The following is a 20,467-nucleotide window of genomic DNA, read 5'->3' as shown; positions in this document are numbered from 1 at the left end:
ATAATTGGCCTAAACAAAACAAAACTTCCAAGGGCTTCACCAAATAAAATCTAATTTTTATCAGTGCCCTTTTAAGCATTTTTTTTAGTGGATTGCTTTCATGGCAAAGTTCAACTTTGTTCCCAGGATTTCTGACTGTACAACTTTTTACACATTTTGCTATCCTTATAAAAGACAGACAAAATGGTTTAAGGAAATATTTTTTAAGATATTCATTATCTGGCAAAGACCAGGCCTGCAGTATTTCAGCCTAAAAAGGGAAAGTTTTGGAAGTTTTTAAAAGTAACTAAAAAAGGGAGAGAGAATGAAAATGAAGATACAACTGTCAACATAAGTTTTCATGTCATTCATCCTGCATCTTTTAAAAAAGTCAGCTTTATCTTTTTACATAATCACATTTATTATATATGCATAATGCTTTCTGTATGATAATTTATGTTATCTAGGTATGTGTTTGTGAGAGGTAAGCCCCTACATATGGGTATTATGAGCACAGCAGTGAGGCAGGTGAAATCAAAACAGTCACAACCTAGAATTAATCCTGGTTTTCCTTTGTGTGTACCTGATTGGCTCTCGATTGACTAAATCCTTGGAGCTGCTTTTTGGTAGCTGCAGCTTGCATTTCTTTTACAGTACTTGCAAGTATTTAATATGTTTTTGTTTGAGCACTATGGAAATGCTGACCAGCTAAGGAATGAGATGCAACTGAATAGAAATTTTCTGACTTGACTCCAAAATATAGAGGACCAAGAATCTTATAAGCTGTCCCAGGTAAAAGTTATGTGATGGCTGCAAGGGCTGCCCATCTTTATGTCTCCTTAGGCTGGAGACACAGAATAGCCAACACGGGTAATCAAGGCAAAATAAAAATACGAGAAAGTGAAGACATATTAACTGACCAATAAAAATAATAACATTCATGATAATCAAGCAACCAGACTGTAGCTTGTGCTCTGAACCTTGCCAAATTTGAGGCTGCTGGCAAGCCACCAAGAATAGCACATCCAACAGACAAGGGCCCCTCATCTGAGAGAGCCTCGCTGCAGTCTCCAGAGAGCTTTGCCCTACGAACCAACAGCAAGAGCATCCCAGCCGCTCTGAGCAAACGGCATGAGATCGCTGGGAAGGGAGACTCAGCTAAACTTGTGTTCTGTGTGAATTGAGATTAAATGAAGGGACTCAGTTGTTATTTAGTAAAAACAGTTTCCTAGGTTACCTTGGAGTAATTTTTACTGTGTTGGTATGATGTAATCAGCTGGTTTAACATTTAAAGCTAGTAAAATATGTGCATATAATTTTTTTAAAAAAAGATGTGCCTAATCACTTTCATTTTGCACCCACTTAGCTCAATATTAATTGTTTGCGTTGGCTGAAGATTTACAAACAGGCTTAGAAGTGTAATAACCTAGATTTCTACATCTGATGGCCTGAAAGTTAGAGGGAGTGAAGAGTTTTGTCAGACTCCTAGATCTTTCCTCCCACACATGCTGGCCACCAGATAAATCATGTGTATGAGTTTATAGTGGAGTCAGTGCTGGATGTTAAGCAACACCCAGAAGTGAAGTTCTTGAAATAATTTCCTGTGAAAGCAACAGTAGACAGATTTGTAATCACAGATCACGACATTAATCAAGTAAACAAACCATCCATTTTTTCCTGTGACATTATTGAAATCCCTTTTAGGAACACTGAAAATTGTACATAATGATACTGCCTAATAACAAGCATAACTGGAGCAAAATGGTACACAGTGCAAGCAGCTTCTCAGGACTGTGGAGCACAGATGTAAAATTCCTCTCTAAAACGTGCTGAGTGCCAGCAGACATCTGAAATACTGCTTAAATATTCTAGTAGTATTAATGCAACTACTTATCTCCGTTGTAATTAAAACATTTTTTCTCTTTAAAACTTTACAATAAGTTGCTTATCACACTCTGTCAGCCAAGAGAAATTTTAGGCAGGGCTGAGAGCAAACCTGTAAATAAGGGTAAACTTTGTCCTCTTATTCACTCTAATGAATTCCCACTCAGTAAAAGCTGCTGACAGCTGCAGACTGCTTGACAGCTACAGCTAATGTGGAGGAGTCTGTCCTAGGAAATAGGACAGGTGGGTTTCACTCGATGTGCTTGAAAATGGGGTTTGCTGGAGGGGAGAGAACTGGGTGGTGTTGAAAGGGAAAGTGCCAGGCGGGGGGAGGCTGCTTGTGGGGCTACACAGCATCCAGAATAGTCCTGATTTGGTTTAGTGTTATCATTAATGATGGTAGTGGAAGTATAACAAGTAGGGCTGGTGACGCAGGGTTTGGAGACATTGGCAATACCGAGATGGACCTGGATATCATACAAAAGGAACAAAAAAGAAAAACCAACCCAAAAAACATAGATGAGCTTTGAGTACTGATATAATGGCAATGGAATGAAATGCAGTATTAAAAAATGCAAGGTTGTGCCTGGGGGGACTAATAAAAATTTCTAGAAGCAGAAGAAGAAGCTGGGAGATCATCCTCTGGAAATGTCTGTGTAGGAGGAGGGCTCATGGATTGTGGTTAAGTGGTCATGGAGTGGCAGCAAGCTTCTGTGATGATCTGCTCATTTCCTAGGAACTAGTACTTGTAAATAACACTGCATCAGGAACATGGCTTTCCAGAGGGGATGGGAGGTATTAGACTGGCATGGTGGATTCATCTGGAGCTGACTTTTAATACTGATGAAAATATTCTAGGGAAGGTGGTAGAAGGTTGCAGGAGGAAAACTTAGCTGGTTAAAGGATACACACACAGGGTTGGCATGTTCAGCAGAAAGGGCTGGGAAAAAGGTCCTTGCAGCAGAAGCCTGGGCAGATATGAAAGAGGTACAATTACACTGGTAAAAGCCAGAGAAAATGATGTTGCAACTATTGACGTGCAGGGTGGTGAGACATATGTTCTGGTTATGAAGCAATTGCAAGAATATATAAGCCCTGAAGTGTTTCCATGTTAAATTCAGGTTAGCACTCCATGCAGAATAATTAACACACAGAATCTTGAACATAAAGAATGAAGACTGTAGGAAGGAGGAAAGAAAGGGAAAGTTTTGGGCAGACAAGAGAGAAAGAGTAAAGGCTAAGGGTTTGGAAGGTTAAAAACTGAAGGGACAGATCCCAGCTAAGAGGAGAAACTGACTGAAGGGCTGCTTCTCTTGCATCAAAACTATTCAGTTACAATCACAGAAATGTTCACTTATGTTCTATCTTGGGCTGTGAGCGAACTCCGCAGGTTCTCGGATGAGTTAGTCATCATTGTTTTAATCTGTTTATCCTGTTTCCATAATAGATATATTTTTTCTCTTTGAACAACTTTAAAACCTAGTTTGTTTGTTTTTCTTCAAATTGAATTGTGGATTATTATTCAACAAGGTGCACTTTTTCCAATACAGAATTTATGGAAGTGCCTTATTGACATGGGCTGCAGCCACTAAGGACAAGCACGACCACTTGGGTTTGTACAGCAGCAGGAACAAGCTAGTGTTGAGGGTATCCAAGCAGAAGACTGTGTAAATCTAGTAGAAGCAGTTTGTGTGGAATGTGTGCATGCTCCCTGTGTACTTCAGAGTACATGCGTGTTTGTATAGATACTTTTTCATTCTGGAGTTTGTTTGGGGTTTTTTATACAAGAATGGAAAAGCTTTGTTTTGGTTCATAGAAACTGATGCTGAAACTAAAGCAGCATCCTGCACCACAGAATGTGAAAGTAAAGTTAAGAAATTATTTCTCTTTCATTTATCATCACAGTAAAACTAGTGGTGTAACTCTGATGTCAGTAAAATGCAGATGCTTTCCAGTGAGTCCTGCAAGGATGTATTTGGGTGTCTGCAATACATCTGTTTGGTTTTAATATGTTTGGAGTTAATAGATAGCCACATTTTGAAAAGAAAAGCATTGGAAGACTAAACAACTATGTAAATATTAAAACCATAAGTGGGTACAGATGGACCTCACTTGATTTCAGAAAGGATCTATCAGATAATGAATCTATGGCTGGAGAAGTTCCTACGAAGGAAACTGAAATGGGATTTCCTGGTTAACTCCTATTAAAAAAGAAAAAGGAAAATACATTAATTATTCCCTTTAAAAACATCTAGTCATGTAATAGCTTTATGTTACCAACTACAGAGTTTTAATTTTTATGACTGACTTGTGACACTGGAAACTTTGCATCACATTATGTTTCAGCAAGAGTCACTGCAAACAGGGAATTGCAGGCTGGCCCTTGGTTGTGGCTGCATCTCAGTTTCTGTGCTGCAGACCTGTGTGGTTTTTAAGAAACATTAAAAAATTCTAATTCACACAAAAAGAGGCAGGCATTTAGGTGTCGAGATTCTGGATGTAAATTAAATTCAGATTCTTGGATAAAGCCAAGTTAAAAATGGTACCTCTTGGATCATGAATTTTCATCATCCTGATAGTGATTGAATGCTGTAAAGCCTGTGTGTGAGGATGAGCCAGGATCAACAGAATTACTAGGCTACTTGTAATTCATGGAACTCCAAAGCTTAAGTCAGTTTGTTCAGCAAGAGTCTGGAAAAGATTTCCTTGTGGACGGTTATAGCTGTTCATTTTCAAGGAGGAAATAGTGTACTTTCAGCTGGATTACTAACAAAAGAGGGCGTATCTTTAAAAACAAGTTATCTTGTGTATGTTTTTATCAGATAGCACTATGAATTTGTCCTGCTGTAATGAGGTTGACCTGAGTCTGAGCACTTTCCTCTTCCAGTTGGAACTGAGTTCCAGATACTTGCCTATTTTTAAAATAAGTTTCATTAGAATATTAGTTATTGCTATCAGGCTGAAAAATAAAGATGAGAGCTAACAAAAATGCATGTAGATGACAGTTTAGGGGCAGAATAAAATTTGGTTCAGTGCTAAAATTTGTTTTAGAGCTGTACTATTTATTTTTCAATGCTTACCATACTGCACTTCAGAGCACATATTTTTAATTACAGCATTATAAATTTGCTCTTTTAATCCAAATGTTGCTATTTCAGCTTACTTTTCTGTCTGCTAGAAGTAAAATGAGGAAAGAGCATCAAAACCAGATCCTTTTACCTGTTAAAATCTTTGAGATGCAGCTATATGTTATAAACTTTTCACTGTGTCCAAGACAAAGCCTGTAGAGTTTTGACTAAAGATGAAGATACTTGAGATCTAGAGTCAAAATAGTTAGTGTAGATGTATGGCAAAGCTTCTTCAAGCAATTCTAAAAAGAGCAGTGGCTCCACAATTTAACTAGCACATACTAATTATCTGTTAGAGTAATTAGAATCACAGTGGGGCAAGGGAACCTCATATTCACTGTGCATGAATAGTAAACATTACACGATGGTTTTTACCTAATTGCAGCTGTTTGCTTCTGTCCTTAGTCAACATCTCCCCTCTGCACTCCTGTGCCATTGGCTGGCTGGCTGCGATCTCTCATGTTGGGGGTAATTGCACCACATGACTTTCAGTGGCTGGCCTGCAAGATGCTTTGGGATCTTTCAGGGTAAAAGGTTCTACAGAAATCTAAAACATTATTAATTATTTGGCATAAATTGCTACATTGTTGTCTTAGGTATTTGTGGTTTACAGCTCCAATAAAGAGGAGGCTGCTCATACTGCACGACTCAGTGATATGTAACTGGATACAAGGCTCTTCACTTCCAGGTCAGCCACTTGCCACTGGCTGATGGCTATTTGTAGGCAGTTCTATTCTTAGTAGTTGAGTGTTCCCAGCACAAAATCCCCATGATCCCCAGTGCCTTTAACGTGCTTAGAACTGTTAATGGGAAAGCATTTCTTATCTTGAGACCATTCTTGAAGATTCATTGCCGAAATGATTTGGGGAAGTCTACTGGCCATCATGCCCATTGCACATTTCTGTCTCCAGAGAAGTTGGACCCAAATTTTGGCAGTTCTTCATCCTTAAATATTTTCAGTGAGGTGTTTCTAGTGTAGCTGCACGTTTGAGGATGTGTGTGAAAGTGGGAGATCTTTGTTCCAGGTTTCATTTAGACTTCATCCATTCCAGTGTCTTACAGTGCTTATGTTCAAGAAATCTGGGGCAGTTCTCACAAAAGATATTTCCAGATATTTTATTTCATTACAACTTGGAGAGTTCATAGGAAAACCTTTGATACAGCTCAATGCTGAGTGCTTTGATCTGAGTCTTCTTAAACAAAGAATGTCTTTTTCTAGAGCACCAAAGTGACTTGGGAACATGTGCCCCATTTTCTTATGAGTAACTTGAAGAATCCACTCTTAACGCTGCTTTCTTTTAGTTTCTTCTGAAATTGTGGATATTTTCTTTCTTGTGTCCCTGCTAGTGACAGCTAGCCTTCTCCAACAGCCTCCCTGTGCAGACACTTGTGCAGACAGTCCTTCTGTCCACTACAAAAACATGGGACACCCAAGTTGAACTAAATGCTGAATACCACCACATGGGTTTGCAGTGGTCTGTAACTGAAAAGGTTCACTGGAAGCAATTTGCAAAGAAATCCTTAGGAAACCACCTGGATGGTTATTTTAAATTAAAAAAGGAAGAGATGCCACTTTAAAAAAATAATTTTTAATACTGGGTTTAAGGTTCCATACATGTGATAGTCATTAAAGCTTATTTAACCCTGAAATTATCTGGCCTCTTTAATTCCACAGGGACTGTAAGGCTCTTGGGTTAGAAATGAAAAATAATGTCAGAATGAAAATGAGACTTTCCTGAGTGCAGGACCACTATTACAGAATATTTTCTTAATCAAGCCTCTTTAAGAGCCAAGCAGTGGAGGAAAAAAATAATCAGGTTATACTGCTTTCATCCACATGGTCTTTGCTGATGCTTTGGGCCACTGATTGACATAGGCAAAAGTCAGTCCCAAGGGCTGGATGAGGCACACTCACCTAAAATGCATGTAGGACCTGTGATTTGTCCATCCACAATCTCAACTGCAGTACACCCAGTTCTTTGTCACAATACGCATTTGGGATAATCCCAGTGCACTCTGACGTTTGGGCTCTTAAAAGTCAGAGCTTTCTGGTTGTTGAGACTGGAAACTTTCAGCAGAAGCAGTGATTTTTGTCAAGTTTCAGTTACACCAAACATCTGTGGTGTGCCCCACCACCCTTTCCCCAAGGATGAAACATTCTGCAGGGAGGGTGTTGCAAGAATTCCTGAACTAGACAGCTAAGCTGGAGTCATAACTGTCCTGGCCAGGGCCCTAGTTTGAAGAAGACTCCCATTAGAATTAAAACATCCCATAACTCTCATAACAACAGCCCTATTCTTGTTGAACATGGAAATTTAAGGCTGGGGTTGGAATGGGGGGAGAATGAAAAGACAGACAAGTAAACAGATAAAGAGGGAGCTCTTGCATACAAGTGGAATTTCCTCTGAGCACAGGATATTCTTTATCATTAACTGGTCTGTCACAGGAAGGAAAAGGGGAAAACAGTGTTTCCTGTTAGGGGGAAGAAAAAATCAATAGGCTTTGGAGATACCTGCCTGGAAAGAACTTTCTGTTTTCCCATCAGCAAGAACAAATAAGTTTTTAATTCCTTTGTATCATGATGTCTGTTTTAAAACAGTTTATTTCTTGAAATAGGACTTCAGTATAAATAAGTAATTTAGAAATGATCAGTAGCTCAGACTGCTTTGATCTTTCTTGTTCATTTCAGAAAATGCTCTTACTCCTGAAAATACCTTCAGTAAAACACTGTTTTGAAAGCAGTTACATTCTTCTGAGTTTATGTCTATGAAAGTAGTAACAACTAAAAGAGCCATTTGCCATACACATGCAGTCACTCCTGTGATATTATGGTTAAGATGCTCACAGATGGGCAGGGGATCTGCTATTGCTTCTGGTGAATAAAATTTTCTTTTGGAAAGAGCACAGCTGCCAGGCAAGTGTTCAAAGCCTCAGGATGACAACTACCCTGCAGCTCCTGCATCATCTCTTTGGTTGCATTTTGCTTCGAATATCTACGGTGGTAGAAATGTGGGTTTTTCAGAAGAGTGAGAAGAGGCCCAAAGACTGTAGGAATGGATATATATGCACAAGCAGACCCATGGTAACCCGAGTTGCTCAGGGTAATCCTTTTCTCTTTAGCTGTCAGCTTCCTTCTTTGCAAAACTGGACCTGCAGATTTAAAGTCGTGGCTCGGTTGTAGCCACATTCCCGTGTTCTGAGCCAGGGATCTGTCCTGGGCCCATGACAAAGTTTATAGCAATGTCAGTGGCATAACTGAATGAGCAGAAGCTGTGTAATCCAGCAGTGTAAATGTAAGAAGACAAAATAAAAAGGAAGGAGGGAAGATGACCTCTTAGACATGCACAGCAGTGTAAATGTAAGAAGACAAAATAAAAAGAAGGAAGGAGGGAAGATGACCTCTTAGACATGCCCAGAAAAAGGGGTGGAAGTTGCATTTTTTTAAATTGAGAGGGAGAAGGGGGGGCTGGGGGTAAGCTTAAAATGAAACTATCAGCCAGGCTGGAATTAAAAGAGGGCTTTAGGAATGATCTAACTTTTATTTTATTACATGACAGAAGACAAAAAATCAATAGCTGGTAATTCAGACATAAATGAGTTATACAGGCCATTGACACAATGGACCAAACTTTATAACAACCACATCTGATGCTGTCAAGCCACAGGCTTCAGTGGCGCCAGTAATAATTATGGCTGATCACCTCTAATTCAGAGCTGCCTTGCTTGATAAAGGTGTCACTCTGAGTGGCTGCAGCATCAATATCAATTGAGGATGTCATCCAGCAGGTCAGGCTGCTGTGGAGAACTGTTATTTTTAATTGAATCGGACAAACCCTTAGTTTTCTCCTCCTCTCATTCTGTCTGTAAAAACCATACATATCTTAAACAAAATATCATTTGAATTCATGACTGAATCTATGTGAATTCAAGACCAAACCATGACAGACGCTAATAGTTTTGATCCGTAGAAATATATTCTAAGCATAATTTAAAACCGTAGGAGTATCCTCAGGAGGAGACTTTGGTACTTCACAATAATCTCTCTTGCATTGCTGCTGTGATCAATTAAAGAACTCACCCCAAAAAAACCCCAGTGTGGTAAAATGCTGCTGGGCAATAGAAATTGATTCTCCATAGACTCACATCATCATAAAGAAGAAAAGAAAGCACAGTGACTTTGCTGTTTTCTTAGTGTTTTCTAAATTTGGGGGGCATAAGTGCATCCACTGAGTGTTGGAAGACTGAGTTTCACTCTGAGATATGAGGCGAAGTGGCTTTGTGAAATAGTTCTCAATCTATAAAGAAAGGAGACACTTTTAAATGCTTCTACGGTGTTTCACGTGCCATTAATACATAACATCTGCAGTTTGATGTTGAAACTATTAGTCTTTGGATTGCTCAGGGATGCTATAAGTGCTTAGACATTTTAATTTATTATTATTATTGTTGTTATTATTATTATTACTTAGGCTTTGCCTTCTGTTGTGGACCAACTGCTTGGTACTGCATTGACTACAATCAGTTGGGAGTGATGAACAGTGAGAAAGCCCTCTGTGAGGGAGGACGCGAGAGGTTTTTCAGCCACGACCACTGTAGCATTTAACATCAGGAGGACTTTGATGAGGCAGAGGACTTTGCACCACAATAGCTTATCCCTGCGTGCGTAAAAGTTGATTATAAGTTCCATTTAGAAACATTCTCTATGCTTAAAAACCCCCCAGACTTGGGAGAGAAACACTGGAAAGGCAATAAGAGCAGCACCGCAGTGAGTTAGTTATAAGCTTGCTGTGCCGTATGGCTTTCCTGGTACTTTTTTCTGTTGAGGGGAAAGAAGCCGCCTTGCACCTGTGTGTTTGCATATGGAGGAATACGGTGCAAGAAACAGCTCCGTCGTTTTCCTTCAAAAAGCTGGGGCTCAATTCCAGCTGTGCTCTGCTGAGGCAGAGAAATCCCAGTTTAAGGGATAACCTGCAAAGCAACGCTCTCCATCCTCCCAGACCCCTCGCCCCCCATACACGCTGCTCCCCTGCTTCTCTGCTGCCCTCCGCAACTCGGGCTCGGTCTTCCTCCTTTTCCAATAGCCGCATCTTCCCGTGCGGGCGTTCTGGAGGGACGCAGGATCTTCTGGTGATCCCCGGTCAATCGTGTCAGCCCCGTCCCTGGTCCCAGGGTTTTCCTACGCTCCGGCAGGCAGCTGCGCAGGCCCTTCGCAGGCAGCACTGTTTCTTTCTCTGTTTACTCGTTTCCAATGGCAATTGCACCACCGAGTCTCAGTACGTCTGGAACTTGGCCTGGGGCTGTTTTGGTTACATTGAAGTTTTTGCTTCAGCGCTGCCAGATTTAAATGGTGACTTCACCAGCACTGAGCTAAAAAGGAGAAAAGGGGAGGAGGGAGGTAGTGCAGCGAGCGGGAGCGAGGGAGAGGGCCAGGGCATTACATCATCGCTTGGACGGGAATCAAATGGGAAGGATATGACTCACTCGGGCTAGTTAAGCTTTGGCTCAAGTTCTACATACACTCATTCCAGGGCTCTCATGTTCTGCACCTCAGCAGGGAATTCAGGCTCAGTGATGTCCATGAGGTTTGTTTTTAATTTTCTTTTCCTTTTCTGATTTCTATATAGTTTCCCCCCCTCGTCGCCTTCCTCCTCCTCCTCTCCTCCTCCCTTCCCGAGTCCCCCTTTCCCACTCTTTTCCACTTCTACAGAGTTTGTTTTCTGGTGCGTGTAACCTCAGCTCTTAGGAGCAGAAGCTGTTTTTAAGACCAGACCAAACCCAAACAAGGAGCACAGCAAACTTGAGAGAAGTTTGGTAGTTTGTTGTCGTTTGGTGTCCCCCCCCACCCCCCCCATCATTATGTTGTTCCTAATCGGAGGAGACAGGGAGAGAGTTAAAATGCAGGAACCAATCGCTTGGACGGTGATGTAATGCTGGAACTGCAGGGTTGTTAAGTAATGTGAGAGGAAGGGGGTCAGGGTTGCAAAGCATTTACCTGCTGTCAAGGGGCTTTAAGTTTATTATCAATTGCAGTGACTGTAACTGGCTTCAGACTGCACTCTCTAATTATTCACAGACTCCCCTTTTTTATCTTTTATTATTAAAAGTAAAACTATATTATGGTATTTTAAAAAATGTGATATTATCACAGCTGCGAATTATTTTCCACCGGGGTTTTTTGATATTTTTAAAATAGCTTGAAACTGGATGTCGCTTTCACAAGAAGCCCGGAGAGAGCGAAAAGAAAAGAGAAAGGCAAAAAGGGGTGGTTCTTCGAGCGTGGCTGGCGAATTTGAAACTGTTTGAAGAAAGCAGTTCAGCCTCTGCCTAGCAGAGCGAGTAAAAGCTTCTACTGTTGGAAATCCGCTGTAGAAAATAAAGCGTTTAAGGGAGGCAGATTGCAGAGCTCATCCCAACGAGGCTCAGCGTTTCATCCCTAACACTTGTCAGCAGTATTCTGATCCTTAGCTCACCCCGGGCTCGTGGCTGTCTTGCCTTAGCTGGAACCGCGGAGGTCCCGCCCCCGCACAGCAGATCCCCTCCTGCCACGGTTCTGCTCTCTAGAGCTGCTAGGGTCCTGGGGCACCTGCCTACATGGATTTCCTTTGCAGGACAGAGCACTGTGCTTGTCTTATTAAGTCTGTCAGTCTCCCTACAGACCTTTCAGTCTTTTTCCACATAGCTAACTGTCTCTAGGTCTGGTGTGGAGAGAGAAAAGGTAGCTCTTCCCGGAGTTCACTGGGAGTACCTTGCCCTTAGGGTGGGCCACAGAGTTTAACACTAAGCCCGTGCTCGGGCATTGGTTGTGTTTAGATGTGGGATGAATGTGTGCTATCAGGTGTGTGTTGGTGTCCTGAGGATACCCGTTCTGCTCGGACGAGCTCTGCATCAGGTTTCTGTGTCAAGAGCTGTCTGCTCTTAAGGTATGACTCTCACAAACGCCTCTTTCAAAGGGAATTTCTGTCTCTGGGGAAGCACTGAAGTCCACTGGAGTTGCAGTGGACTACAGATTTGCTTGGTTAATTAAAGATAGCCTTAAACATGCTCTTGGGGGTTTCGTGATTTTTTTTTTTTTTAATTTTTTTACAACCTGTATTGGGGGCCAACTGAGCCAAATAACAGTGTTGTTCTGTGGTTGGTGGCGAAACCTCCTGCTCTCTTCCTGAACAAGACAAGAGCCTGTGGCCAGCTCCTGCCTTCCCTTCCCTCTGGTAGCCCTCTGCAAAGCTGTCTTATGTCTACCTGTTATGTTCCTGCACTTTATTCACAGGTTTTCCCTAAGTGCCCTGATTTTCAAGCTCCTCAGTCAACTGCTCAAGCACAAACAATCGCTCACGGGCCAAACTTTTATCATTTGAGAGCCCAACGTAAGGCCGCACCCAGCCCTGGCCCACGTTGCAGTGCAGATACACCATATGGATTGGATTGCGCAGTGCTCTGTTGGGGAGGTGTGGGTTGAGGAGGGAGCTGTGCTGCTGCAGGAGTTCCCGTAGGATTTCTGACTCATACTTTCTCCTAGAAATGTTGGGAAGTGCAGCTTCACGGCCCATCAGAATAAAGCCTAGTAGATTCTTTCCTTTGCCTGCCTGCTTTAGATGCTGGGATGGACTTGTCTTCACTCCTTCCCTTCCTGCCTTTTGTGGCTGGAGTCTTTGTTTAGTAAAAGTCCATCAGCGTTTTCCTAGGATAGTGTCTAGCCATGCTTGCAAGATGCTGGGCAGAAGATAACAGGCTGTCACACTCCATCTTTCCTCTGCAGAAATGCATCCCTGCTATTTCTTTTATAAAACCACGTAAAATACGCTGTGCAGCGTGTCCTGAGAGTCTTTGGGTATCGGATTGCATTCCACAAGGGATCAGAGTCTCACTTGTCTGGTCCCAGCTATTAACATGTCACCTGTCTGGAAGGGCAGCAAAAGAGAACATCTTGGTGCTCTAGATGGTGTGGACTGACTGATGACCCTGCTGTGTACCTAAACTTTCACAAATTATCCACCCTGCTGATTCATGCTCGCTGAAGTTAGGTAAAGGGTGTAAAGAAGTAAATCCTTCTTGCCTTTCAGAAGTGCACTGCATCTCTAAGTTACAATTTACTGCTGCTACTTCACTGATTTCAACACAGCACCACAGGAAAAACAGTTGTAAAAGCTTCTTTCAGAAAGCTGCAGTTGTGAATTCCGTATGCATACACACACAGGTGTATGTATGTATGTATGTATGTATGTATGTATATTGGTTGTTGAAGCAACAAAACACATAATTAATGAAGTAGAACTGTCCAGATTAGAGTCAGACAGCTCTGGTTGTGCTGGACAGGTGCTTTTTAAATGCATGTTCTTTTTGGACAACAAAAAAAGGAAAGTAGCTGCCCATTTGGATTCCTCTGCTGCTAGCTGCTGGGACCCAATGTGTGGGACTTGCAGCTTCATGGTCAGAGGTCAACAGCCCTGACAGTCAAGTTCCACATTTGAAGCTGGGTCTTCTGGCAAGAGGATTTTCTTATTGAAGGATTATATCTTTAGGGACCTAATTTTTAAACAGCAGCCAAGAGAAATGTTAACAGTGCTCTGAAAATGAGCATCAGAAGATATATTCAGAAGCACATGTAACCTGTCAAACAAGCCAGAGGCCAAACACACCAGAGCTTGGGAGTGATGTTTGCACTGGAGAGCCAACTGTGCGTGGTCGGCCTGTGAAGAAAGGCAATCTGCTCCGAGCAGAGCCCGGCTGGACGAGTCCCAGTAAATTTTCCCCACCAAGATCCCAAGTAACATTTCTGCCTGCATTGCTGAATGTGTGCATTGGCAGAATATCTGCTCTATAAGCTGTGTGATTTTAAGCCATAATTTGGTGCTCTTTAGCTGGTCTCTGCATGCACAAAAGAATGCCAATTCTGTAGTTGCAGTACAAAAGGAAGAGGTAAATATCAGACAGCTTGTTTTTATTTCACTGAATGTGATCCCTCTGCTCCTGAATTCCTCAGTTTTCCTAGCTCTAACTTGAGACCTTTCCCTTAGCCTTTTTTGGAAGACTTGGTTGATGTTTGTGAAGTCCAGAGAAGCTTTCAGAGCTGGTGTCATGAGTGCTGGTATCAGAGCAGGTCAGGTGTTGGTGTTTGACAGAGGTGGTGGCAGGGCTGGCAGCTCATCAAGTTTTGGACACAGCAGGCAGGAAGACCAAGTTGTTTCCTGCACCTGGGTGGGGGTGCTGGGGCAAAGTGGCCTCCTGTGCCCTTCCCCATCTCTCTCTCCTCTCACCTTCCCACCCTTCTTTTGTTCATCCTGCACATGCCTGGGCCGTGTTCAGCCCAAACTGTTGAGATCAGCTTTGCTGAAAATTACACTTCAGATCAAAATGTGAGTTAGGTTCCACCAGTGTGAAGTGAATGCTGGGTCTTTCTCTGCAGCTACAGATAAACCAGATAGGAAGGTAATTACATCTCATTCCTATCTGACTCCCTTATTTACCATAATCTCTTTTAATCCCTTTGATACTCATCATAATAATGTTAATCTTAATGAACTCATTTGGTATTAATGCGGATGTGATTTGTAAGTTCAGAGCAGGCTTGCCATCCTTGTTTAGCGTTCATTAATATCCACTTAACTCAGTTTATGCTCTCTTTCTCCTGCAAATGGACTTGCATATCTTTGTCTTCCACCTAGATGATGTGGCAATTCCCACAGTGGAACTCTCTTTCCACACTCAAGTTTGTATTTCCTTCCTATTCTTCTTCCTACTTACAAGATCCCAGAGCAAAGAGCTGTTGGAAACACTGCATCCATCTACTAGTGGCTTTCTGTACTCAGTTGCTTAGTCATTTCTTCCACTTTCAACATCAAAATTGAAGGAACCCTTATCCTCTTATTTCTCATTCATCTGGCATTCCTTCCTAGATTGCTTCAGAGATATTACCTTACTATAGCCCTTGTTTTATTGTCTCAGAGGGTGAAAAAGTAAGAGACACAACCCCTAGTCTTGGCAAAGAGTCAAATTATTTGTTGCTTACTACCGTACTCTCCCCAAACGCTCTGTTTATGGGTGGGGTACCTCGCCCAAACAGTTTCCAGTGTGACCAGCCAATTTTAGTGAGTGAGGACTACATTTGGATGTTGAGCCTGATCCAAATCTTATTGCAGTGAATGGGAGAGCTGAGTTGATGGGCTTGGGATAAAATCTGTGGAACTATCCTCTTTTCAGTCCTTTGAGCACCCACGTATTTTTCAACATCTCTAGCTTTGGAATGTGCCCTCTTGGAAAACTACTTGTTCAGCCACAGTGATCCCAGAGACTGATGAACCTTGGATCTCTATTAATGTGTGATTTCCTCTCTACGTGGGTGCTTGTGTTTGTTTTAAATGTGGCATGGAATTTCTGTGTTGTGGTGCTTGCTCCCTCTCGACTTCCTCCAAACACGTTTTTAAAGCCTTGATTGTAAAATAGCATGATTTATTTTTCAGTCCCAGTGACACACATTTTGCTTTTTAGGTCTTTTGAATCCTGACAGAGCCAGGAAAGTATAATTTACTTAACAGAACGCTGTTGATTCCATCCTCTCTTCCATTCTTTATTTTATGGCCTGATGTTTCTTTGTAGCATCAACTTCCAGTGTTAAAATGAGTATCTCCACTGAAAACATACAACTTTTAATTTACTGGAAGATTTCTGAACATTATAATAAAACTAGCCATTCTCTTGGTAAAAACTACTAAGTGAGAGTGAGAATTGTAGTCTCTGAGATCAGTACAAGCTGTTTTTCTGTGGTGGTCTTCATTTTAACATCATATCTTTCGTTCAAGAGCATTGCAGGATGTTTGGAAAATTGCAACCATTAGTCAAGCATATTAAAGCTCTTTATTAGTATGAGTACAAGACATATTCATGTAAATAACAAGATGGAGAATTTTATTGCAGATATCTGCAACTCTTGTGCTGCTCCATGACCATAAAGAATATGGGCAATGTGCTTCAGATGGGCACTGTTTTCTAAAGATAATAAATCTGTGCCCATTAGCAGCCACAAAATAATAACTAAAATAATAGAAGTTCATTATCACAAGCCCTGTCAAAAGTAATGTCAGTTGAATGTTTTACCACACTGGAAAAGCCCATCAACACCAGTAATTTTATATGTCAGATTTAACACGAGCTAGTTTTTTCCAAATGAAGTCTTACAAACCAGAAGAGAAAAACATGTACTAGACCAGATTCTTCCTTGACCTCAGTTTAAGGCAACTGAATATCATGTCAGAAAAGTTCCAGTACTGTGTTCTTTGTTATCATTTGGTTTCCAGGTCAAAATGAACTTTTCTTTCACTGCAGCTGAGGATATGAGCTCTTATTTCTCTTGTATCACAGGACTGCAGGAATTCTCATTGCTCTGAATACTTTTCAGTTTTCTGATCTACTTTGAATTAGTGAGTTTCTTTAGAAAACTCATGTAGAAATAAGATTGGCTGAAAAATCAAAATAAACACTAAATTAAGGTTCAGTTTACAGTTTGCCTCAACCACCAGATTCCTTGCCATCGGAATCCAGTGTTGACAAGCATCTCCTGTGGCCATTCATATGAAAGAGGGATGTGTTGCACAAAGTGCAGACTGGTACACAGATCTCTGTATGTGTGAATCTGTTTGTGTATGTAGGGGGGGGGGGGTGTGTGTGTGAGTGTGTCTGTCTGCCCCCATTTATGAGACTGCAATGCAAAATTAACTTCTGCTATTCCTAAGCATCCATACCAGAAAGAATTTATCACCTGAATAAGATTTCAAGTTGCGTGACTTAAGGTGGTGATATTGGTATATAAACTTGATTGATGGTTTCTTTCTTTTTGAAATTGACACTCTATTAGCACTCCTCAGCTCTCCCTCACATTTTAAGTTTTTCTTTAAGAACGAGAAATCAAATTTAGGGTAAAAATTTAAGCAACAGTTAAAGGGGGACATTGCTGTGCATCCCTAAGTCTTCAGTTTGGCTTTTTACTTACTAATCTTGTGCAGTATAGAACTTTTCCCAGCTACTGCAATTCTAGTATATTCAGTAGATATTCTAATCTTTAGTAATTAATTAAGCCATTTTTTCATTTAAACTATTTTGATGAGACTTTGTAGAACCCTGTAAAAAAACTGCATTACGTACTTCAGGAAAAGTACAAATCCTTACCAGCAACCTTAGTAAAAATATGCAAAAATAAGTGAATGTTATAGGAAAAAAATGAGTATAGAGATAGTTGGAAAAGCATGAATTTATAAAGGTCTTCTTAGAAGAGCAAAGTGTGGCTGATTGAAAACTTTCCAATGAGACTCAGTAATTGTTAAAATTTGGGCTTTTGACAACAATTTTTTCACGAGAAATTTGGAATTGTTTTTGCTGAGAAATACCTTTTTTGTTATTAAAGAAAGGTCTTGAAAAAGAATAAGTTTCTCACTTGCTATACACTGAAAGATGATTAAGCTTTGTACATTTTATTTTCTGTTTGATATTCAGTGTCTCTTCTAAATGGTTCTGTTACTTCTGACTTGTTTCTGTGGGCAAATGCCCAGAAAGTGTGAAGAGTAGCAAATGATAAAACAGGCAATAATACTCCGGCATCTGCACGTGTTACATTTCAGAGTTTTAAACTTTGGTCTCACCTGGTCTTGCCCAGGACAAGTTCTTGACTGAAAGCACAGACAGCTGCAGCTCTAATACCTCCTTATTTTTTCCCCTTAAAAGACAGTTCTTTATCTCAGGGAGACTTGTTTTAAAAGCGCAGTGCTCCAATAACAGGATGTTTCGGAGTGTAGATCGGATTGAGCTGGATGTGGGCAGGGTCTGTTGCTTCCCCGTGTAGCACTGAGCACAGGAGCACTGAATTTCAGCGGCACATCTGCACTGCCATGTGTCTCTTGTGCAGAGGAATTATCAAATTGGACAAACATTAGATATAGTAATTAACTGATTGGCTCAGGGTCAGGTATTTGGGTTTGCCCAAACAATCCCTAGAGGACTTAGAAAGATCTCTATTGTGAGGGGAATACAAAATTTCTGCACCCAACCAAAGTCTGGGGCAGTTTTGGGTGAAATCTGCTTGGACTGTTGAATAACTCCAAGCAAATGGGCACCCCAAAACTGCACACATATTCTTGTGTGAGTCTGCAGTGACTCACTGTAAGGTGGGTCAGTTGCACGGAGGACAGATGCCCTTATGGACATCTTCCCTAGGCTGAAGGGAGAGAGTAGCCAGAGGAGCAGAGAGCAGGGGAACTTGGTTGATTTAGCCTGAAGAGATGGCTACCAGGGGATCTGATTGCAGCCTTTAGCTACTTACAGGGTAGTTACAGAGGAGACAGGGTCTGCCCCACTTTGCAGCATGAAGTCGGAAGACAACAGGCGCAAGTTTCAGTGAGAGAATGTTCCATGAGACCTAAAGAAAGAAAGGTTCCAGCAGGTGAACTCTGGCAAGACACAGCAACTGGCTGGAGTCAGTCTCTGCTACTGTAGATTTTCACACTTTGTCTACAAAGAGGACCCCAGCAGCCTGCTCTGATACTGCATTTAGTCCTGGTTGGAGCAGGAGGTTGGACAAGGTGACCCTCTGAGGGTCAGACCTTCTTCTGACTGAAACTATTCTCTAGACCTGCACTGGGAAATGATGGCAGCACGGGCTGTCTGTACAGGGGGTGGAAGCAGGGAGAATTTTGATGAGCAAAAAGCAATACAAAAAGCAAAAGCTGAGATAAGAACATAATGTCATCTAAAGCATATCCTGTGCCTGCTTGTGTCCACCTTGACTTGAGAAATAAAGAATGTATGCACTTCACGTAAGACTAAATGCGGACTCTGAATTGCTCTGTGCTTCAAGGTGCTTCATTCCCTAGCTTTCCCATCACGCTGTAAGTGACGGGCACTCAAGTTTTAGTAGGTGCCTCATAAACATGCAAAGATAAAACAGTAATGATGAAAACCAGCCATTTTTTGGCTGAAATGTGAGCCAAAATACGGCCAAATATTTTTTCAGTTTATAAACAGCTAAACAGTTCTTGTTCCCTCCTCGACTAAGCATCTGAAGTTTTTGCTTATAGTGAAGAGTTGCAAGAGAATTCTAAAAACTTGTGAGAAAATCCATCTCTGATGTATTCCCAAACTAGTCAGCTCTTTAAAAGTACCCTCCCCTCCCCCCTTTTTTTTATTTTTACAAAAGTAAGGGAATTAAGCCATAACAAATAAAACTTTGGAACCCCCCATGGTTATTTTCAGCATGTTTTGCAGAACTAGGAGACAAGCTTTGTCCATAACCATGCGAGGGATCCATTTGCTAATATCCCTGTAAGCTCAAATGTATGTTTTACAGGAACTTAGCTAGCAAAAGCTGTTCCCACTATAAAAGTAATGGCACATTAATGCCTTTTTGCAGTGAACTCCCTGTGTACCTTACCCAGCGTTCATGTTTGTCCATTAACTAATGACTATCCAATATGCTGTCACTGCTATCACATGTAAAATCATGCATGCTCAGTTATTTTATTATTGCAAAATTAATAATTTATTATTGAATAGAACATAAAAACTGAGGATCAGTCCCTGTATACGACTCTTCACTGACAAAAACTTCTGGAATGACACTGACTCAGTCTTATATTTTTCTTGAGGTAAAAGGCTCAGAGGAGGATGTTGTTCATATTTATGAAGTTTCTAGAAATGCAGTCTTAGAGTGTACAGCCGTGTTCTCACTACGCCACTGGCACCTTCTTTACTGTCATGCATTCACCTTGTTTGCAAACTCCTTTCTTGTGATCAAGACAAGCTTTGTCCTTTTAAAGTGCTGCGTCTGACGCTTCGGTAAATGTCAAAGATGATTTTGCACCGCTGTTGGATGCAGAGCAAATCACGGAATCTGGACGCGTGGTGAAAACTTCCTGGCTGGAAGAGCTAATCCCCTTGGAAAACAAAACAAAAAGTCCCATACTTTCCTGTAGAATATCGTCTTTTCCCTTGAAAACAGCATTCCTACCCAGTTAATTTATTACTGAATCTAATCTGTCTGTAAGATAGCTTTGAAATACCAGTGTTAGTTCTGTTTTTCATTAATACACTGATATTGATGTTCAGGTTTCTAACTAGCTGTTAAAATCAATTAGGAAAAATCTAGGAAAGAAGACATAAAAGAGAGGAATGAGTTGGAATATTGGGTTGTTTTTAATAGAGCAGGAAATGAAGAAAAACTGACAGATTTAAGGTTTCTTTTGTGTCATTGGTGTGCTTCAGGCAGGTGAGTTGTAACGGTAACCAGTTTTATGTGAATAACAAACTTGTTGACTTAGTGGCTGAACTTAAAAATAGTAATTCAGGTTAAGTCAATATGATTTAATTTCTTAATTATTCTGTGCAAATAAGGAACAAAGACATTCTCAGGTTTTCAGGACAATTACATTTTTAAAAATAACTAGGTAAATTTCCAGATTAATATGGCATTTCAAACTGGAATATTTAGAAATGCT

At 41.0% G+C, this 20,467-nt stretch overlaps 1 protein-coding gene across 4 annotated transcripts in view; it reads left to right on the top strand.

The window, feature by feature from the left end:
* The window catches only part of CREB5 (cAMP responsive element binding protein 5), a 257,525-nt gene that overhangs the window by 143,366 nt on the left and 93,692 nt on the right, over positions 1–20,467 (top strand). Inside the window, exon 1 of one of the 4 annotated variants that reach the window (XM_017732166.1) lies at positions 10,478–10,573. The exons of the other annotated variants lie outside the window; for them this stretch is intronic. Coding sequence (XP_017587655.1) covers positions 10,527–10,573 — 47 coding nt within the window. The 5' untranslated portion in view covers positions 10,478–10,526. Of the gene's footprint in view, positions 1–10,477; positions 10,574–20,467 lie in introns of those variants that run through there. 4 annotated transcript variants of the gene reach the window in all.

Source organism: Corvus brachyrhynchos, unplaced genomic scaffold, assembly GCF_000691975.1.
Source record: "Corvus brachyrhynchos isolate BGI_N302 unplaced genomic scaffold, ASM69197v1 scaffold53, whole genome shotgun sequence".
Lineage (NCBI taxonomy): Eukaryota > Metazoa > Chordata > Aves > Passeriformes > Corvidae > Corvus > Corvus brachyrhynchos.
The sequence above is the reverse complement of the archived record's forward strand: the minus strand, read 5'-3'. Positions and strand labels throughout refer to the sequence as shown.